The sequence below is a fragment of the Nerophis ophidion genome, linkage group LG04 (assembly GCF_033978795.1).
Source record: "Nerophis ophidion isolate RoL-2023_Sa linkage group LG04, RoL_Noph_v1.0, whole genome shotgun sequence".
In the NCBI taxonomy this organism is placed as follows: Eukaryota; Metazoa; Chordata; class Actinopteri; order Syngnathiformes; family Syngnathidae; genus Nerophis; species Nerophis ophidion.
This window is the reverse complement of record NC_084614.1, coordinates 52,354,878-52,373,499: the sequence shown is the minus strand read 5'-3', so window position 1 is coordinate 52,373,499 and position 18,622 is coordinate 52,354,878. Positions and strand designations below refer to the sequence as shown.

Genomic DNA, 18,622 nt, shown 5'->3' with positions numbered 1-18,622 from the left:
GTTCAATGACCTGAAAAGAGCTGGGAACACTGTTTCCATGGTCACTGTTGGTAATACAACAAAACGTCATGATTTGAAATCATGCATGGCATGGAAGGTTCCCCTGCTTAAACCAGCACATGTTAAGGCTTGTCTTAAGTTTGCCAATGACCATTTGGATGATCCAGAGGAGTCATTGGAGAAAGTTTTGTGGACAGATGAGACCAAAATTGATCTTTTTGGTCATAATTCCACTACGTGTGTTTGGAGGAAGAAGACTGATGCGTACCATTCCAAGAACACCATACCTACTGTGAAGCATGGGGGTGGTAGCATCATGCTTTGGGGGGGGGGTTTCTGCTCATGGGACAGGACGACTGTACTGTATTAAGGAGAGGATGACTGCAGCCATGTATTGTGAGATTTGGGCCAAAAACCTCCTTCCCTCAGTCAGATCATTGAAGATGGCTGGATCTTCCAACATGACAATGACCCAACGCACACAGCCAGGAAAATCAAGAAGTGGCTTCGTAAGAACCATATCAAGGTTCTGGAGGGGCCTAGCCAGTCTCCAGACCTAAATCCAATTGGAAATCTTTGGCTGGAGCTGAAAGTCTGTGTCACTCAGCGACAGCCCAGAAACCTGACTGATCTAGAGAAGATCTGTGTGGAGGAGTGGGCCAAAATCCATCCTGCAGTCTGTGCAAATCTAGTGAAGAACTACAGGAAACGTTTGACCTCTGTAATTGCAAACAAAGGCTACTCTACCAAATATTAATGTTGGTGTTCAAATACTTATTTTCAGCTTTACCACACAAATAAATTGTTAAAAAATCATAGATTGGGATTTCTGGATTTTTCTTTTTAGGTTATCTCTCATACAGTGGACATGCACCTACCTTGAAAATTTCAGACCCCGCCGTGATTTCTAAGTGGGAGAACTTGCAAAATAGCAGGGTGTTCAAATACCTATTTTCTTCACTGTAAATAGTTCTTTTCTGCTCTATGAGGACAATATACAGTTTGATATAACTGTAGTTAATTATACTAAGAGATGTTTACAGTGTTCCCTCAATTATTGCGGGAGTTAAGTTCCCAACGTTCGCTATTTTTTAAGATTTATATAAATATTGTACTCATTTTAAACTGTTATTACCTTTTACACACACTTTTGAACACGTCCTACGCTCCATTTATTCTTTTCCTCCTTCTTTATGTAACCAACCGTTGATTCATTTACTTTGTAATTGCTGATAGTGGATAGTGGTTTGAAGCTAAGCTACCTTTTTTAGCATAGCAATTGGGAGGTTTACCTTATCCCAGCTTCCTCTAGGGCAGGGGTAGGGAACCTATGGCTCGCGAGCCAGATGTGGCTCTTGATGACTGCATCTGGCTCTCGGATAAATCTTAGCTGACATTGCTTAATATGATAAGTAATGAATGATTCCACTTGTAATCACAGCGTTAAAAATAATGTTCAAAATATAAAACATTCTCATGCATTTTTAATCCATCTATCTGTTTTCAAAAATTTGCATTAATGGTAAGAAGTTATTTATTTATTCTTGGTTAGTGTGGGGCTTGCCCTCCTGGGGTTTGTCAGACCACCAAGGACCAACATGAGAGCCTGTTTCAGGGTTACAATATTGTTTTATTTTTCAATAAGTCTCTCAGTTGCTTTCCAGCAATTGTATTTTTCTCTTTCGTTTTCGTTCGCGCTCTGGCCCCAGCCCCAACCACGTCTCTCCTCCTGGCTGCTGCTTATAACAGAGCGACAGGTGATTAGATAACAGGGCCCAGGTGGGCCATCTACGCACCTGTCTCTGATTTTGAGGCCGGTCCTGGCACACCCCAGTTCGCTGCAGGCCACGCCCCCTCCACAGTTAGCTCGAGAATAACAATGTTATTACAAAGAATAAGAGACCTATTATACTCTAGAAATGTTGGTCTTACTTAAAAATGCACACGTTTAGTTTTGTTCAGTGTAAAAAAAAATATTATATGGCTCTTACGGAAATACATTTCAAAATATTTGGCTTTTTGGCTCTCTCAGCCAAAAAGGTTGCCTACCCCTGCTCTAGGGCTTACATTTTGTGTGACAAGCCATAAAAGGCTCAGAATGTTTGGGCCACATTGTTAGAATTTAAATCTATTCAAATGTTCTCGGAAAAAGCAGCACAGCCAACATTGAGGTCGGCAGTAGAAAACGGGAGGCCCGATATGGCTGAGCCAATCAGCTGCGAGGACAGAGAACAAGTGCTCTGTGATTGGTCCGCCATCATCCAACTGTGTGACGTATATGATGTTATTAATTTAAAAGTTAAAGTCCCAACAATCGTCACTTTGTCCTCTGCATTTGACCAATCCCCATGTTCCCCCCCTGGGAGGTGAGGCGAGCAGTGAGCAGCAGTGCTCAGGAATCATTTGGTGATTTAACTAATATCAAAAACATCAGTGATTCTCAAACTTGTTTCACCAAGTACCACCTTTAGAAAACACTTGGCTCTCCATGTGCCACCATAATGACCAACATTAATACAGTAAGGTAGCAGGCCTTTTTTCATTAAAAAACAAGGCAGAGGATTTATTTAACAGGTATATTTATTTGTTTTGGCCACTGTAACATTACACACAGTTTGAACACTCGGGCTCAATCCCAATACACCCCCCTACTCACTAACACTAGCCTTCACTCACGATCACTACACCCTCAAAATTGAGTAAAAAGGTGTACAGCTTTGTTATTATTTAAATTTTTACCTAAATATGAAACAACGGTTCTAATGCTGTATTGATACATTTGGCGAGGTATGTTTTAAAACAGAGCTTACAATGCGGCACTTACGTGTTTAAAGCGTCCCCTTTATTGATAGTTCTGAAACCCAAAAACCTCCATATTGCCTTTCACGCACCATTTTTACTAACCAGTAGAATTGCTGTTATTTTTGTCATTATTCCTTTGGACGATTATTATAATTGTAGGCACTCAGTGTGTGCATTTTGACACACAAATGTACCACGCCTCGGCTCAGCAACATCACGGCCGCACATTTGGATGAAAAATGACTACTGATGTTATCCAAAGGCAGTAGTACCTTTTTTAATTCATTAATACCTCTGTACTTTATTAGTAGCGGGTCACTGTTCAACCCTCTCGTCCAACCATTACACAACAAACCCGACAGCAAAGGAGTTCTCAGCTGAGATCGTTTTTTTTTTTTTTTTTACATTGATCATACTTCGGTTAATAATAAACAAGGAACTAAACACAGAAGAAGCCGCCATCTACAATTGTTGTCTCTTGTAAATTTTTTGAAGGTATGTAAAGTTAATGTTTTCACATTCACAAGCTTTAAAGTTTTAGTGTTTTAGTATTATTATTTAGTATTTTAGCCTAATGTTCGCCAGCATCGCTAGCTGGCTAACATTACAAACTAACATGTAACATATTATACATCTTAGGCAGAAATTGTGAATTTTTCTCTGGCCCTACCTGAACAAGTCAGCATGTAAAGTGCCTCATTCTGAAGGGCTAGATTCATACTCCTCGTTATGCCCACTACCCCTATATACAAAGAGTCATTTGGACACAACTACCTTCACGGGAATGCACAAAAACTAGGTATAAGTCGAAATTGTTAGGCAAGGGGGTGTATTGGGATTGGGCCTTAGACTCTGAATATTTAATTAAGTGATTCTATGGGGTACGACTAGATGGAGCTTGTGTATCCCGTAGTTTCAGAATTACTGATATAGATGTTATGATAAATGTTTCTGCAAATAACTCTTTATAATTTTTAAATCTGTGATGTACAACAATAAACAACAGTAATAATCATTCCATCAATACCTGTCAATTAAAATTGAGCGTCATTTGTTTTTGATTGAACAGCTGGTAAAAATGTAATTTAGTTTTGTTAAGATGGTACATATGTTTTTCATAAGCCAGTGGAATGCGTTGTGGTTGTCTGCATTTCTACTTTCTTGCTAAGCCAACTTCTTCCTGGTGTTGTGATTCTTCTGTGTTTATCCAGAGGTTCGTTCAGTAAAAGAACTTCCATCTTGGAAAGTTTCTCACGTTCAGTCTTCACCTCTGTGGAAACACATTCTGCGACATGGCTTGTGTGAGTCCAGGCACACGGTTCAGAACACATCAGTTCAGGTATGAGCAAAACTATTACGCGTCTTTCCAATCCACTTGTCATATTTTCATATTCACTTTGGAAAGTCTTAACACTAAGTTTTTGTGTGTTAGAGGAACGTGTATAAACCTGATGATGTAATGAGGTTCCTGGAGAACTTTGCTCGATGGAACCCTTCCCAAGAAGCAGCAGACCATGGAACAGAGCTGATGAGAAACCTTGTGCATTGCTGTCGAAAACGGGCAGCGAGGAATGAGATTGCCAATGGCTGGATGACAGACCATGCTGTGAACGCTCTTTGGGCTGCCATGGTCTATCATATACCTGCCCTCGTCCATGCCCTGCACACCTACGGTAATTCTAACAGTGCCAATAGTACAATATGTGAGCAGCAGCTTGAGAAAAATACAACTGACAAACCAAGTTCTGTCAAACGCAACATTCATTGATTTTCAGCGCTTATACTGAAGTCTGCAATGAGCTAAAATATACAAATTAATATGCTGCAGAAAAGGTGATTTTAAGGGATTCAGGATAGTACTGTTGCAGACAGTAGACTTAGACAAACTTTAGTGATCCACAAGGGAAATTGTTCCACACAGTAGCTCAGTTACAAAGGATGGAAAGGATAATGCAGGTATAAAGTAGACTAAAAATGTACCGTAGTAGCAATATATACTATAACATATATGTAGTATTTACATATTATGTATACAGTATATGATATATACTGATATATTATATTATAATTTTGTATAATAGATACATTGTATAACAATTACCATGTACAATATTACAGAAAATGTAACAGCTGCAGCATAAAATAGAGAGTAGATCCAGCAGAAAAAAGATATTATAAACAAAGAGAGGTAGCTAACAAAGAAGCGGTCAGGTAATAGACAGATATTATCTATTGCTGTAGGGCGAGTGATTATACAGCTGGATGGAGTGCTGAATAAAGGAGTTCTTGAATCGAACACTGTGGTAATGAAGCTGAAGAAGCCTGTTGGAGTATGAGCTCCGCTGTCCCTCAATTGTCTGGTGGAGTGGGTGGGCAGGATTGTCCATGATGGCGAGCAGTTTGTCTAGTGTCCTCCTGTCCCTCACTGACACAAACACCTCCAAAAGTTTGCCAATAGTTTGGGCGGCTTTTTGTTATTTTTTTATTATTATTAGAGGTGTAACATAATTATTACCTCGGTATTAAGGTCTCTGCTCCGTCCATTTTAGGTATACAAAATGCATACAAAATGCTAAACATTAAACAGCTTACAATTAAAGCTGTGTCTTCTTGGCATTATTGCTAGTCATGACTCTAGCCAGTGAAAGGCTGGTCTGCATGCTGGATATATTTTTATGTCTGTAATGGAAAGTGTGGTGCCCGCCTGATCTTTGTTCCCTTTAGCGGCCGCTTGTATTTAATATCTGTATTTAATGCATGTAGCAAAAACACTTCCTCTTAATAATATTGCACCTCTGTACCGAAACAATTGCTACCATGTACTGTTACACCCCGGCTGATTGATAATGTTATTGTTATAATTATTATTTGCATTTAATCACAATTGCAGTGATTAGATCAATGTTATATCTCAGTGTGTTCTGTTTTTTGAATAGTCAATCAAGAATGCAAGTCGTGTTTAAATGAGGACTTGGTGCAGGTGTATTTTCTGGCAGACAGTATCAGAACTTGGATGGTAAGGATTCATCTGGTATTTATGACTTCGTCATGAATCAAACATTGTCTATTTTGTATTTGTTAGTTGGAGATGAAGCAGAGATATATTGTTGGCAAAATGAATGTTTCTGAAGACAAGGAAGGAGGTCCTGTTGAGGTTACTATGGAGACACTAGGTGAGAATTACTGGTCATCATTTGCTTTCTTCATTTACTCATTGTTATTTTCTTTCTGTGCAGCTGAGATGTGCATTGAAAAGTCCCTCCTGCTCTTCAGATTTTCACCTTGTGGCACACTGTGCACAGACTCTGATCCTGCCAAAACAAAGGACAGTAGTGCTTCTCTTCACTATCCACTTTCAATCTCAGAGGACGATTTTCAGGCCAGCTCCTTACTTGAGCATGCGATGATGTCTGCAGACAATGTTGAGGCCAAGCCGGGACAGAGCCAACCTGCCAATGTCCCAGTGTCCTCATGTGTGCACTGCAAGTCAGGCCACAAAGACTCCACGGAGATCCTCTCATCCCGAGGAGCCGGCAGTCCAGCCTCTCCTTCTGCCTTATCCCATAAAGCCTCATTCAGTCACGCACGACTACGCCTCCTCTCATGTCGCTCTATTGAAGAACCCAGCACCAACCCCACTGTCAAAGATCGCTACCTGGTTCTCAAACATATACTGAACTTCATCAAGGACAATTCTCTCACAACAGCAACGTGTGTAACATACCCTCTCTTATTATATTTAATTATATATATACACTGTTGTAGATGATGTTTTCCCTCATCTAGTATCCTGCAGACCTTAGAACTGAACAAAGCTCAGGCTGTTAGTGTGTGCAAAGTCCTGGAGCTCGTTCAAGAGTGTTTGCATTCCCTGGGAAAGCCACACCTTTTTCAAGGCCCCTGCATCCTATTCCTCCAGGAACTGCTGACATGTCAGAAAGACTTCAGCAGGTACACATTTAAAATCCTCCCCATTCTGAACACAAAGGGTTTGCAAAACTACAACAATTGCATTTTACACGTTTGTCACCTATTTCCTGTTTAATGACGAATGACACATTCTGTTTGCAGTTATTTCTCTCAGTTGTCAGACAGCGGACGAGAGCTTGGGGAACAAGTGCGGCAATCTTACCATCAGTTATTGCTCATCCTGGTGGAGGCAGTGCAAGGATTCAATAGTCTCAATGAAAAGTAAGATCATATAGATTAAGATTGCAGAAATATTTCTGTAAACAAGTATGTGTAACAACTTTTTCACCCTCCCTTAGAGCTCTTCTACCAGCACTGTCTTGTGTGCAAACCTGCCTCTTGCACCTTCTAGACATGAATTGGCATGTGCACGACCTTCCTCTATTCCTGAAGATTAAGCTTCCTGAACTCCTGCTGAGCATGTCACAAGAAAACATTAGTGTTCATGACATCGCAATCAGGTAGCGTACCAGCCATGCCAGAAGAACTCTGCTACGCATCATTGCTTTCATATTTGAAGTATTGAAATTATACTTTAGTACGTTTTTCTGTGGTAGTCAGTGGACAGAAGAGGATGAAATTTGCGACTACAAAAAGAACCAGGAGTGGATGGATGAATGTATGGACGGAATGTTTGAGAAGTGGTATGACAAAATCGATGAGGAGGACTCTATTGAAGACAGACGAAAGGTATGCAATAAGAGGATGAGGTAGTACCAAAAACTTGACGTTTACATCAATGAAACATTCCACAGAGGCACATGTTCATTGCACGTTATTGTGACCTGCTCAATGTGGTGATCTCCTGTGACGGCTGTGAGAGGATGGCACCTTGGCACCGCTACCGATGCCTGCAGTGCACGGATATGGACCTCTGCAAGACATGCTTCCTCAGTGAGTTCATGTCCAACATGTTTCTACGTACTGCTAGGTCAATTTAAAACAACACAATGTGTGTGTATATGTTTTTAAAAAGGTGGTGCCAAGCCAGAAGGCCATGAGGATGACCACGAGATGGTGAACATGGAGTATGCTTGTGACCATTGCCATGGGCTGATTGTGGGCAGCAGGATCAACTGTAACGTCTGTGAAGATTTTGACTTGTGCTTCGGTTGTTACAATGCAAAGAAATATCCTGACAGGTAATACTATACATTCAAGTTTAGGGACAGCTTTTTGTCACACTTGAAGTCTTTTGCATTTGAAGCCCTTTCTCTTCAACTATCCTTTAGCCATCTGCCCACCCATCGGATTACAGTTTACCCCATGGTGACCATTAGAATAAGTGACCGCCATCGCTTGATCCAGCCATACGTCCACAACTACTCCTGGCTTCTTTTTGCTGCTTTGACTCTGTACACTTCTTCACAAGTGAGCATGAAGACACAGACAGAGAAGGAATCTCTGGACAGTACGACTTGGAGTCAAGCCTTAGCCCTGCAGACGTGCTGCTCCAAGCTCATCACTGATTGCTTGCTCAAGAGCCAGACGAGCAAAGGTAATAACAAAGAATAATTGGGCTTGAAAATGCTGTGCTTGTTGGTGCCTCTTGACTTAATTTGTGAAGTGGTATGCAACAATACAAATACAGTACAGTACAGTACAGTATGTTTTTCACATGCGACTGTCTCCACATACTGTAGGTCTGCGTTCTTCAGCTTTGCTCAATCTGCTGTCAGCCAATCAATCATCTTCAGACAGTGAGGTCTGTCCAGTTTCCCCCCAGTCTTCTCAGGACGTCAGCACTGCCACTGACACCTCGTCTCTCCCTGGTGGTACTACAGCAGTCTGCTCCCCTTCTTCATCTATAGACAAGGTGAGCAATGATATTAGTTGCAGAGACGACATACAGCATCTACCTTTACTACTTATAAAAATGTATGCATATTTGCTTTTTTATGATTAATCTAAATTTACTATCATCTTTATAGGTGAACTTAATTTTTGCAAACTGTTGAATGTTTCACTACATTTTTGAAAACTTGATGTTCTCTAAAAATGAAGTGAACTTGACAAATAAGAACATTTACATGTTTCAAACCTTACATTAGGACACCAAACGCTAACAATTGCTTAACAGAACCTTGCCTTAGCCAGCCAGTGTGTGCGTAAAAAAAAGATTAAACGCTTGATCCTCTAAAGGTTTGCATGAAATTAAAAACATGCAAAGTTGAGAGCATACAAAGATCAACTATTAAGTCCATGTGCGAAGAATTTTCTCTTCAATTATCAAAATTGTTTAAAATCCATATATCGTGTTTGTCTTCATGTCTTTGCAGAATATATACCAGTTTTTGCAACACACAATAATGCAAGGAGAAGATGCAAATATAATCATTTAGCATTCACAATGTAATTTATTTAACACACAACACCCACTTCTCCCAGAGCACACCTTCATCATGTTAAAAAGTGGGGGTTACTGGTTACTGGTTCAATCCCCACCTTCTACCATCCTAGTCACGTCCGTTGTGTCCTTGAGCAAGACACTTCACTCTTGCTCCTGATGGGGCCTGGTTAGCGCCTTGCATGGCAGCTCCCGCCATCAGTGTGTGAATGGGTGAATGTGGAAATACGGTCAAAGCGCTTTGGGCTCCTTATAAAGGGGTAGAAAAGCGCTATACAGGTATAACCATTTACCATTTAATTTGTTGTACATCACACTGGAGGATCTTGTAATAGACCAGAAAAGGTGATACAGATTATATTTGTGTGCTGCACGTTACAAAACATTACAACACGAGTGTGTGTTTGTTAATGTAGTGTCAGTAGATGCCTGAGACATCACTTTGTTTGGCATCATAATCTTGGGGCGTCATTCCACAAAGTGTCGTTGCGATAACAAGGCAGGTAGCTATAGAGAGGTGCTATCATTGCAAACAAAAGTCCACAATCGACAGGTGTCGATGAGGTGGGGGAATGTCACAGTGTCTCACTGCAGCAAACTCTTTGGGGAGTTTTTCCATCAGGGCCTTATGCAAAGGTCCACCAGCAAACCTTCCGTCAGGACAGACAAGTTACCTGAAACTGAATCTTTTCATTGAGAAAGTCTTGACAAATACGTTGAGGGACCAGTCGATCAATTTCATGTTTAGCTTTGGAGAACAGTGCAGAGAGAGACTCCAAAAAAAGTTGAGACAACACAAAGAAGCAAAAGCAGAGGAAAGATAAGGGAGAGGGAAGGAAGCGTTCGCCTTCATTGCAAGCAAACAATAAAGATGGTAGGGGTCACTTCCAACATGCCCTCTAATAGTACACACAATTTCCACACAGTACACATTATTTAGTATTTGTTTTTTGGGATATTAGTAGATTAGATTATGACTGGTAAAATTGTATAAAATGTGTTAAGTTTTGCGGTTCTTGACTATTTTCCTGACATAGAAGAGAGGCAAAATGTCTGTTTTGATATTAAAGGTTGGCTGCAGTAGAATGTGGAAGCATTTTCATTTTCTATTCAAATTTCAAGTTCCTTTGTTAAAAACATTAAGCTGTGAAAAAAGAAACATTGAAACATCAAACAGTTTGTACACCTAAACTTCTTTTAACTTCATCCTTAAATGTCAAGGCCGAATATAGATTTCTTGAAGTGATTAGTGTATTTCCTTTTGGTAATACATTATTTGGGTCAATGAAAAAGGTTTAACTATAAAATCAATGATGCACAAGCTGTTGTCCTCTCAATTCTAGAGTAAACCATCGGAAAAAGAGCCAAAGCCAAAGGAGGGGAACGTTTCTCTCGTTGCTCCTTCAGAAATATTTGAACTAGCGAGTACAGCAGACATTGAGAAGAGGAAGCTTACTTTAGAGTCCATCGGCATCAATAAAACACCTTCTGTGTCCTGTGAGGATCCTCTTTCCCCTGTGATCAGACGTAAGTTTTTTTTAACTGATTCATGGTGTATGCATAGAAACCCAAACCAAGCTTTTTGTCATCATTTGTCAGCTTTGGAGTTGAGTCCGGCAGGCTTATCTCCTTCATCAGATGCGGTCAAGGAGACAAATGATCGGCTCCCCAAGGTTCCCCTTCAGGAACATGTTTTTTCAGAGTGCTCCAGAGAGAGGATCCTTGGACTTTTAGCAGCCATGCTGCCACCAGTCAAACCTGTAAGCTCTCAGCTTGATTCCAAGTAGATGTTCATTGACTTGATTGCTTTGAAGCAGTTGATCACGTGTTCAACACTCTTTAAAACTCTCATCTTTTAGTATGAACTTTAAGTATGAGCTAGGCTAGTGACCTTTAAACAAAGCTATTGTCAATGATTTATTGTTATACCAGAACACACGAGAAGGCACAAAATGTAGAAGTTGCTTTATGACTGAACATGTTTTTTGCTTTCTTAAATCATTCATATTTTCTTTTTTCTTGTCAGGGACATACTCTCTGTCTGCCCAGTGTAAGCGCCATCCTGCACAAGCTTTTCAGGGCAGTCATTTTCAATGTTGGTTCTCTTAACGAGACATACCATCTCACGCTGGGTCTATTGGGCCAGTTACTGATGAGAATCCCTCCCTTTGAGGCTGACGTTGCTGTTACTGAGGCCCTGACAGACAAATACGAGCTGCTAATGCAGGGAGAGGCAGCCATTTCAGACACTAGTGGCTGGAAGACCATCCAATTGCTCTTCTGCTTGGGAGCCTTCTGTTTAGACAGGTATTTTAGTCACTTTTGCACGCCTGTGAAAGCTGTCGTTTGTCCACTTTTTCCTCTGTTCAAATGGCACGCAGGTATTTGGACGCAGTCCTAGAGCCATGACACTGTTCATGTTGACCTATATTTTCCTGTCTTATTTTTTCCCCAGTCGTATTGGTCTGGATTGGGCTTGCACAGTGGCAGATATTTTACACAATCTCAACACTTGTCCTGAGTGGAGTACAGTCATTGCCGCCTTCACTGACCATTGCATTCTCCAGCTGCCGCAAACCCTCAAACACACTAACCTTTTCACCCTGCTGGTGTTAGTGGGATTCCCCGAGGTAGTAACAAATCCATGATTCTACTACTCTATGACCCAATTGTGCCTCTGACTCTCTTTCCAAAAAATATGCCTGCAGGTGCTGTGTGTTGGCTCACAGACTGTGTTTATCGACAATGCCAACGAACACCACAACATGATCTTGCTCAAACATTTCACTGAAACAAACCAAGCAGCTGTGGTGGACATAAAGACGCGCAAGAGAAAAACAGGTCGGTATCATCGTTCTGAGCAAACAGCACTTTCACTTTTTTTCAATAAGCTTTTTCTTTAATCTCACTCAGTGAAGGACTACCAGCTCATCCAGTCTCAGGACTCTGCAGTATACCTTCCAGGCCAGTGCTTTCCTAAACCTCTGCTCAGCCGCTACCTGACCAACTTTATTTCTATCATCTGCCACCTTCTACACACCAGCCAGGAAAACACTTCTCCTGATGCTGTGGAGGCATCCTGGGTTCTGTCCTTGGCTCTTAAAGGCCTCTACAACACACTCAAGGTACCAGCAATTTGGCTTGCACATATAAAGCAATTCATTGAAAGTGTAAATGATGATTTCAATGTATTACATGACCTTGATCATTGCTATCGCCGTCACTATCACTCTGTGTAGAAAGTTGGAGTTGAACAAGCTCAGGAAGCTCTCCAGCAGTCGGGATTGACCCAGCTGCTTGTGAGGAAGTGCAGCAAGGGGACGGGTTTCAGCAAGCTGTGGTTGCTACGAGATCTAGAAATTCTCTCAATCATGCTCTATTCCTCAAAGCGGGAAATACATTCTATGACTCAGGACCCAGAGCGGGACCAGCGAGAGCAGGACAAGGAGCAGGATTCGGATCACTCCAGCAACATTGCTGACGACATAGAGGTCAATAAGCCTGATCCACTGGACGGTCTTGATGAAGAGACTAAGATTTGCTTCCAGGTGAATAGGGATACTTCAAATAGTGTAAATGGCAGAGTGGAATGTTTTTTAAGCAAATATGTTCCTTTTCCCCCCACAGATCACTCATGATGCCTTAAACGCTCCTCTGCCCATTCTACGAGCCATGTATGAGTTACAGATGAAGAAAACTGACTCCTTCTTCCTGGAGGTGCAGAAGAGGTGCTCTTGATGTCCTCCTCTTACAGGCAGTTAACATAGATTCTTGTTGATGTGAATTTTGTCATGTCCAGGTTTGATGGAGAAGAGATCAAAACAGATGAGACAATCCGCACTCTGGCTCAGAAATGGCAACCGACCAGACGGACTCACTCGGAGGACAGAAACATCAAGGCTGTTGACACTGATATGATTGTGGCTTCTTGCATTGTAAGTTAGGTCATCAACTCTTTTCACATTTTACAATTAAGAAAGAACACAAGAAACACGTCATGTTATTGTTGTTTTTTTAACACAGTCTAAGCCCAGTCAGTGTGAGAAGGCCACGGAGGAGATCAATGTAGTGACACAGAGACTCATCACCAACTCCGAGAGCGACTTGCAACACAGTTACGCCAAACAACGCCGCACAAAAAGCTCTGCTTTGTTGCACAAAGAACTGGATGTTCGCAGCAATCGGGCAGTTCCTCAATACCTGGTGAAGGTAAACCATGCCATTACCACGCTGTATGCCCGCCACGTGCTTGCTTCCCTGCTGGCCGATTGGCCTGCCGAGGCGTCGTTGAGCGAGGAGGCCCTCGAACTGAGCGGTGCGTCTCACATGGCCTACATCCTAGATATATTGATGCAGCTAGAGGAGCGGCCGCTGTGGGAGAAGGTGACAAGTGGGAGGAGCATGAACAGGCAGAAAGTTTGTGCATTATTTTTTACTTTGATTCTTTTTTATTATTGAACAGATTCTGCGGAGGGTGTTGAAAGGCTGCAGTCAAAGTATGTTGTGTAGTCTGTCTCTCACTGCCTGTCAGTTCATGGAAGAGCCGGGCATGGCCATGCAGGTCAGAGAATCCAAACACCCGTATGACAACAACACTAACTTTGAGGTGGGTGTCCTATTTGTTGATTTTCCTTATTTTTAATGACATGCAATCGCAGCCAAGAGTGTTTAATGTTCGCTGTTCACTCAATTAAAGATGCTATTGACTGCCGACAGGGAGGTCCCGTTTGAACCAGCGACAAACATTAAATTACGCCCTTGTCCTGGCCTGACAAGACCATGCCATTCACCCTTGGATGCACAGCCTACCAATTCCTACACTCTTCCACAAGTAGGGTCAAAAATTACCCTAATTAAAGTCAGTGTTTTGCAGTAAACTGGGTGGTTCTTCTTCAAAATCTTTAAAACGAAGATTTGTAACATTTTCATATTCAAGGTATTCCTCATAAAACATGTTTGTGAATTTAATCCGTTTGCATTTTTATTTATTTTTTCATGTTTTAGGAAATTGCAGTTTTTGTATCACTATCCACTTTTCCACAAGAGGGGTCAAAAATTACCCCAAGTTGTTACTATGGAATTTTCTATAAACTTTTCAATCTTAGCAACTCTGATTGTTCCACTTACATATCTAATGCAACTTTGACTGAAAATACTGTCACACTTACACATCTGATATCAGCTGTCTCACCACCCAGGAAGGGGCAATATCTGATCCACTAAAGACTGTAGGACAACATAAAACTAATGAGGTAATTCCAAATACTGTAAAATCTGGAACTTTTTATATCCTTATGGCTGACGCTATAGATGTAAAAAACATGCCAGGTGCATTATTCATTGTTGGTTTTATTCAACAATAAGTTTTGTGTTGTATCTTTCAATATTTGTGTGAGTCAAATATAAGTAAACTAAATGTTGGAAGTTAATATGGTACATTCATTTTATTTGCTGCTTCTCATGCCAACATGGCCACCAAACAAAACTCGTCATGTGATTCTCTTGCTAACATGGCCACCAAGTACAACTAGTCAGGTGACCCCACTGCCAACATGGCCAACAAACACAACTAATCATGTGACTCCCCTGCCAACTTGGCCACCAAACAAAACTAGTCACTTTTCTCTCCTGATAACTTGGCCACCAAACACAACTAGTCATGTGACTCCCCTGCCAACATGGCAACCAAACACAACTCGTCACGTGATTCTCCTGCCAACATGGCCACCAAACATAACTAGTCGAGTGACTCCACTGCCAACATGGCCATCAAACACAACGAGTCATGAGACTCCTCTGCCAACTTGGCCACCAGACAAAACTAGTCACATTTCTCTCCTGCTAACTTGGCCACCGAACACAACTAGGCATGTGACTCCCCTGCCAACAAGGTAATCAACACAACTAATCACGTGACTCCGTTGCCAAAATGGTAATCAAACGAATGTTTTCATTCATCCAGGTCTTCGTAATCTCAAGACATTCAATCGATCGCAACTGAACTGTTTGTTATGTCTTAGAAGATGTTACGCCTCTCATCCGAGTAGGCTTCATCAGTTCATGCTCTTGCTCATCAAATTACACTTCAACAACTGTTGTTGGCTTAGACAGTAGGATTGCTCGTTTGCATCAACTGATTAAGGCCTACTTCGATGAGAGGCCAAACGTCTTCTAAAACAACACGAACAGTCCAGTTGCGATCGATTGAATGCCCTGAAATAGTAATCAAACAACAAATCACAAGACTCCCCTGCCAATATGTCCACCAAACACAACTCGTGAGATGACTTCTCTGCCAACATGGCCATCATGTGACTCTCCTGCCAACCTGGCAACCTAACACAACTAGTCAGGTGACTCATCTGCCAACTTGGCTATCAAACACTAGTTATGTGACTTTCCTGCCAACACGGCCATAAAACACAACTAGTCATGTGAATCCCCTGCCAGTTTGATGAGAGGCCAAACGTCTTCTAAAACAAAACAAACAGTGCAGTTGCGAACGATTGAATGCCCTGAAATGGTAATCAAACAACAAATCACAAGACTCCCCTGCCAACATGTCCACCAAACACAACTCGTGAGATGACTTCTCTGCCAACATGGCCATCAAACACAACTAGTCATGTGACTCTCCTGCCAACCTGGCAACCTAACACAACTAGTCAGGTGACTCACCTGCCAACTTGGCCAACAAACACTAGTTATGTGACTCTCCTGCCAACATGGCCATAAAACACAACTAGTCATGTGAATCCCCTGCCAGTTTGATGGCCAGTTACAACACATGTGAGATATGACATCAGATGTGTAAGAGGGATAGTATTGACAGTCAAAGGTGCATCAGATGTGAAATGACATCAGATGTGTAAGTGGGACAGTTGTAGTTGCTAAGAATTAAAGGTTCACAGAAGATTCCATAAGAAGTGCTTTCAGTCATTTTTGACCTCAATTGTGGAAGAGTGTGTAGTTCTACAAAAACTGCAATTTCCTACAATTAATGAAAAAAAATGCAAATGGACTCTTGTCACAAACATGTTTTATGAGAAATACCTAGAATATATCACAATTTGTTGGTGTATTTTGAAGAATAACTACCCATGGGGTAATTTTCATCCTACCTGTGCATATAAGCCCCCCGCATACACTTGCTTTAAAATAACAATATTATGTTAGAAAAGCAGTGGTTGGAAAAGTGTATGATTTCACTCACCTGTTCAGCAATAATAAATGGGTTGTACTTGTATAGCGCTTTTCTACCTTCAAGGTACTCAAAGCGCTTTGACACTACTTCCACATTTACCCATTCACACACACATTCACACACTGATGGAGGGAGCTGCCATGCAAGGCGCTAACCAGCACCCATCAGGAGTAAGGGTGAAGTGTCTTGCTCAGGACACAACGGACGTGAGGAGGTTGGTACTAGGTGGGAATTGAACCAGGGACCCTCGGGTTGCGCACGGCCACTCTCCCACTGCGCCACGCCGTCCCTAATAGCATAATAGCATCTACAGTATGTTTAAGATCTATTTTGTGTTTTTAATTGACAGCCCGGATTGTCAGGGTTTTAAAAAGCTTAACTTTTGATTGTGATAAGGATTTTTTTGTATAAATGTATACAAAATAATAACATTTAACCTTACATTGACTGTATCTTTCCTCTTGTTCCACCTCAGTTTCAGCTCTTCCTGATGTTCTCCCAAAGCTCTATTAACTAACATGCAAGCATTTGGTGGTGTTCTTATATTGTTTGTATGAAATAAATATTCAATTTCAAGTTATGTAATCTTCCATCCATCCATCCATTTTCTACCGCTTGTCCCTTTCGGGGTCACAAAGGGTGCTGGAGCCTATCTCAACTGCATTTGTGCGGAGGGCGGGGTACACCCTGGACAAGTCGCCAACACAGACAGACAGACAAAATTCACACTCACATTCAAACACAATCAGGTTGTTTTTTTCCCCCTCAGGACAAGGTGCACATTCCAGGAGCCATTTACATGTCAGTCAAGTTTGACTCCCGCTGCCACACAGAGGAAGGTTGTGATGAGTTTATCATGTCCAGCAGCAGTGATTTTCTCCAAGATGTTCATGTCTTCAGCGGCTTTCCTCAGAGATGGTCTGATTTTGAAATTCCAGGTGAGAATGATTTTAAACTCCTATAAGTTATTTGAGTATGTTGTTGAGCAGCATGTATGTTTTGTCAGGTGACACTCTGTACTACAAGTTTACGTCAGACATGAGCAACACTGAGTGGGGCTACAAGTTCACCATTACAGGAGGCCACAGGGGTCGCTTCCAGACAGGTGCACTTATGGAATTATGGCATTGTTACAGCTCATAATTTAATGTCTTGTTTGATTGTTGTCAGCTTGCGAATGCTTTGTTTCTCCTCCCATCAGGGTTTGAGATCCTGAAGCAAATGTTGACTGATGACCAGGTGCTTGGTCAGCTGTCATTGGCTGACATCTGGGCTTGGCAAGTGGGCGTGGCCTGTCGCCAGACAGGAAACCAGAGACTCAAAGCCATTCACTTGTTGCTCCCCCTCTTGCAGTGTCAATCGCAGACGTAAGAGAGACGCCTCATTCATACTTTTTGATCTTTTATGAATTCCTTCCAATGGTTATATATGTTTTTTTATTACAGGAATATGTTATTTTTTATACAGCGGTTTTTTGTTTGTTTTTTACCTTGGATTTCATATACTGAAATTAATTTCCATGTCACTCCAGTACAGTGTTCCCTCGCCACTTTGTGCTTCACTTACTACATTTCACTTACCACGGTTCACTTACTCCAATCTACTTACTACTGTTTACTTATAACGGTTCACCTACTACAGTTCACGTACTGTGCTTTGATTACTGCGGTTTACTTACTAAAGTTCACGTACTACGGTTCACTTACTGCAGTCTTTGTGCATTTCAGATTTTAAATCCGCATTAAGTGTAGATTTGTGTATAAATAGCAGTTTCATAAAAACTTTACATAAGTTTTAATGTACAGGTGTCCAAAACGTGTTTTGAAAATATTACTGGGGGAAGAAATAACCACAAAAATGTTGCTGTTTAAAAAAAAAAAAAAAGTGTTTATTGTGCTAATTTCGAAAGTGAAAAATATGAACTTGATTTTTCAGTGTGCTCCCAAGTGTGCAGTGTGGGGGAAAAGTTAGCACGCCCCTGTTTAGGAGTTTGTGCCGTGTTTTTTAAGAGCAGAGAAAATGTTTTTGTGTGTGTGAAAGCTCTGTAGAGGGCTTATAAAGTCTCAAAAGCATATGACATTTATATAAATCATAAATATGAAAGTCATGCACTGAAGCAACATCTTGTCATAAAGTTGCCTGTTACTGACCACTAGTTCGTCTATTAAATTGTCCTGTAGTTCCCCAATATTTCTATGCTATCAATGATTATGGACAAGAAGCTACTTGACCAACAAGCAATGCGTGAATCTGGGTGAAAATATATCAACAGAGCTCAAGATATCTTGCGGTGTACTCCA

General features: G+C 41.3%; 1 protein-coding gene across 6 annotated transcripts in view; it reads left to right on the top strand.

The window, feature by feature from the left end:
• Window positions 1–18,622, top strand: part of zzef1 (zinc finger, ZZ-type with EF hand domain 1) — a 112,534-nt gene that overhangs the window by 31,634 nt on the left and 62,278 nt on the right. For all 6 annotated transcript variants that reach the window (XM_061898276.1, XM_061898277.1, XM_061898275.1 and 3 more), the window contains exons 25-51: window positions 4,014–4,141; window positions 4,235–4,475; window positions 5,739–5,818; window positions 5,885–5,975; window positions 6,039–6,513; window positions 6,589–6,753; window positions 6,874–6,993; window positions 7,071–7,232; window positions 7,329–7,461; window positions 7,527–7,665; window positions 7,748–7,913; window positions 8,004–8,269; window positions 8,415–8,587; window positions 10,462–10,645; window positions 10,718–10,878; window positions 11,145–11,425; window positions 11,574–11,748; window positions 11,827–11,959; window positions 12,032–12,243; window positions 12,358–12,666; window positions 12,746–12,846; window positions 12,918–13,053; window positions 13,142–13,501; window positions 13,581–13,724; window positions 17,092–17,260; window positions 17,329–17,427; window positions 17,524–17,689. In XM_061898276.1, coding sequence (XP_061754260.1) covers window positions 4,014–4,141; window positions 4,235–4,475; window positions 5,739–5,818; window positions 5,885–5,975; window positions 6,039–6,513; window positions 6,589–6,753; window positions 6,874–6,993; window positions 7,071–7,232; window positions 7,329–7,461; window positions 7,527–7,665; window positions 7,748–7,913; window positions 8,004–8,269; window positions 8,415–8,587; window positions 10,462–10,645; window positions 10,718–10,878; window positions 11,145–11,425; window positions 11,574–11,748; window positions 11,827–11,959; window positions 12,032–12,243; window positions 12,358–12,666; window positions 12,746–12,846; window positions 12,918–13,053; window positions 13,142–13,501; window positions 13,581–13,724; window positions 17,092–17,260; window positions 17,329–17,427; window positions 17,524–17,689 — 4,969 coding nt within the window. The remainder of the gene's footprint in view (window positions 1–4,013; window positions 4,142–4,234; window positions 4,476–5,738; window positions 5,819–5,884; window positions 5,976–6,038; window positions 6,514–6,588; window positions 6,754–6,873; window positions 6,994–7,070; window positions 7,233–7,328; window positions 7,462–7,526; window positions 7,666–7,747; window positions 7,914–8,003; window positions 8,270–8,414; window positions 8,588–10,461; window positions 10,646–10,717; window positions 10,879–11,144; window positions 11,426–11,573; window positions 11,749–11,826; window positions 11,960–12,031; window positions 12,244–12,357; window positions 12,667–12,745; window positions 12,847–12,917; window positions 13,054–13,141; window positions 13,502–13,580; window positions 13,725–17,091; window positions 17,261–17,328; window positions 17,428–17,523; window positions 17,690–18,622) is intronic.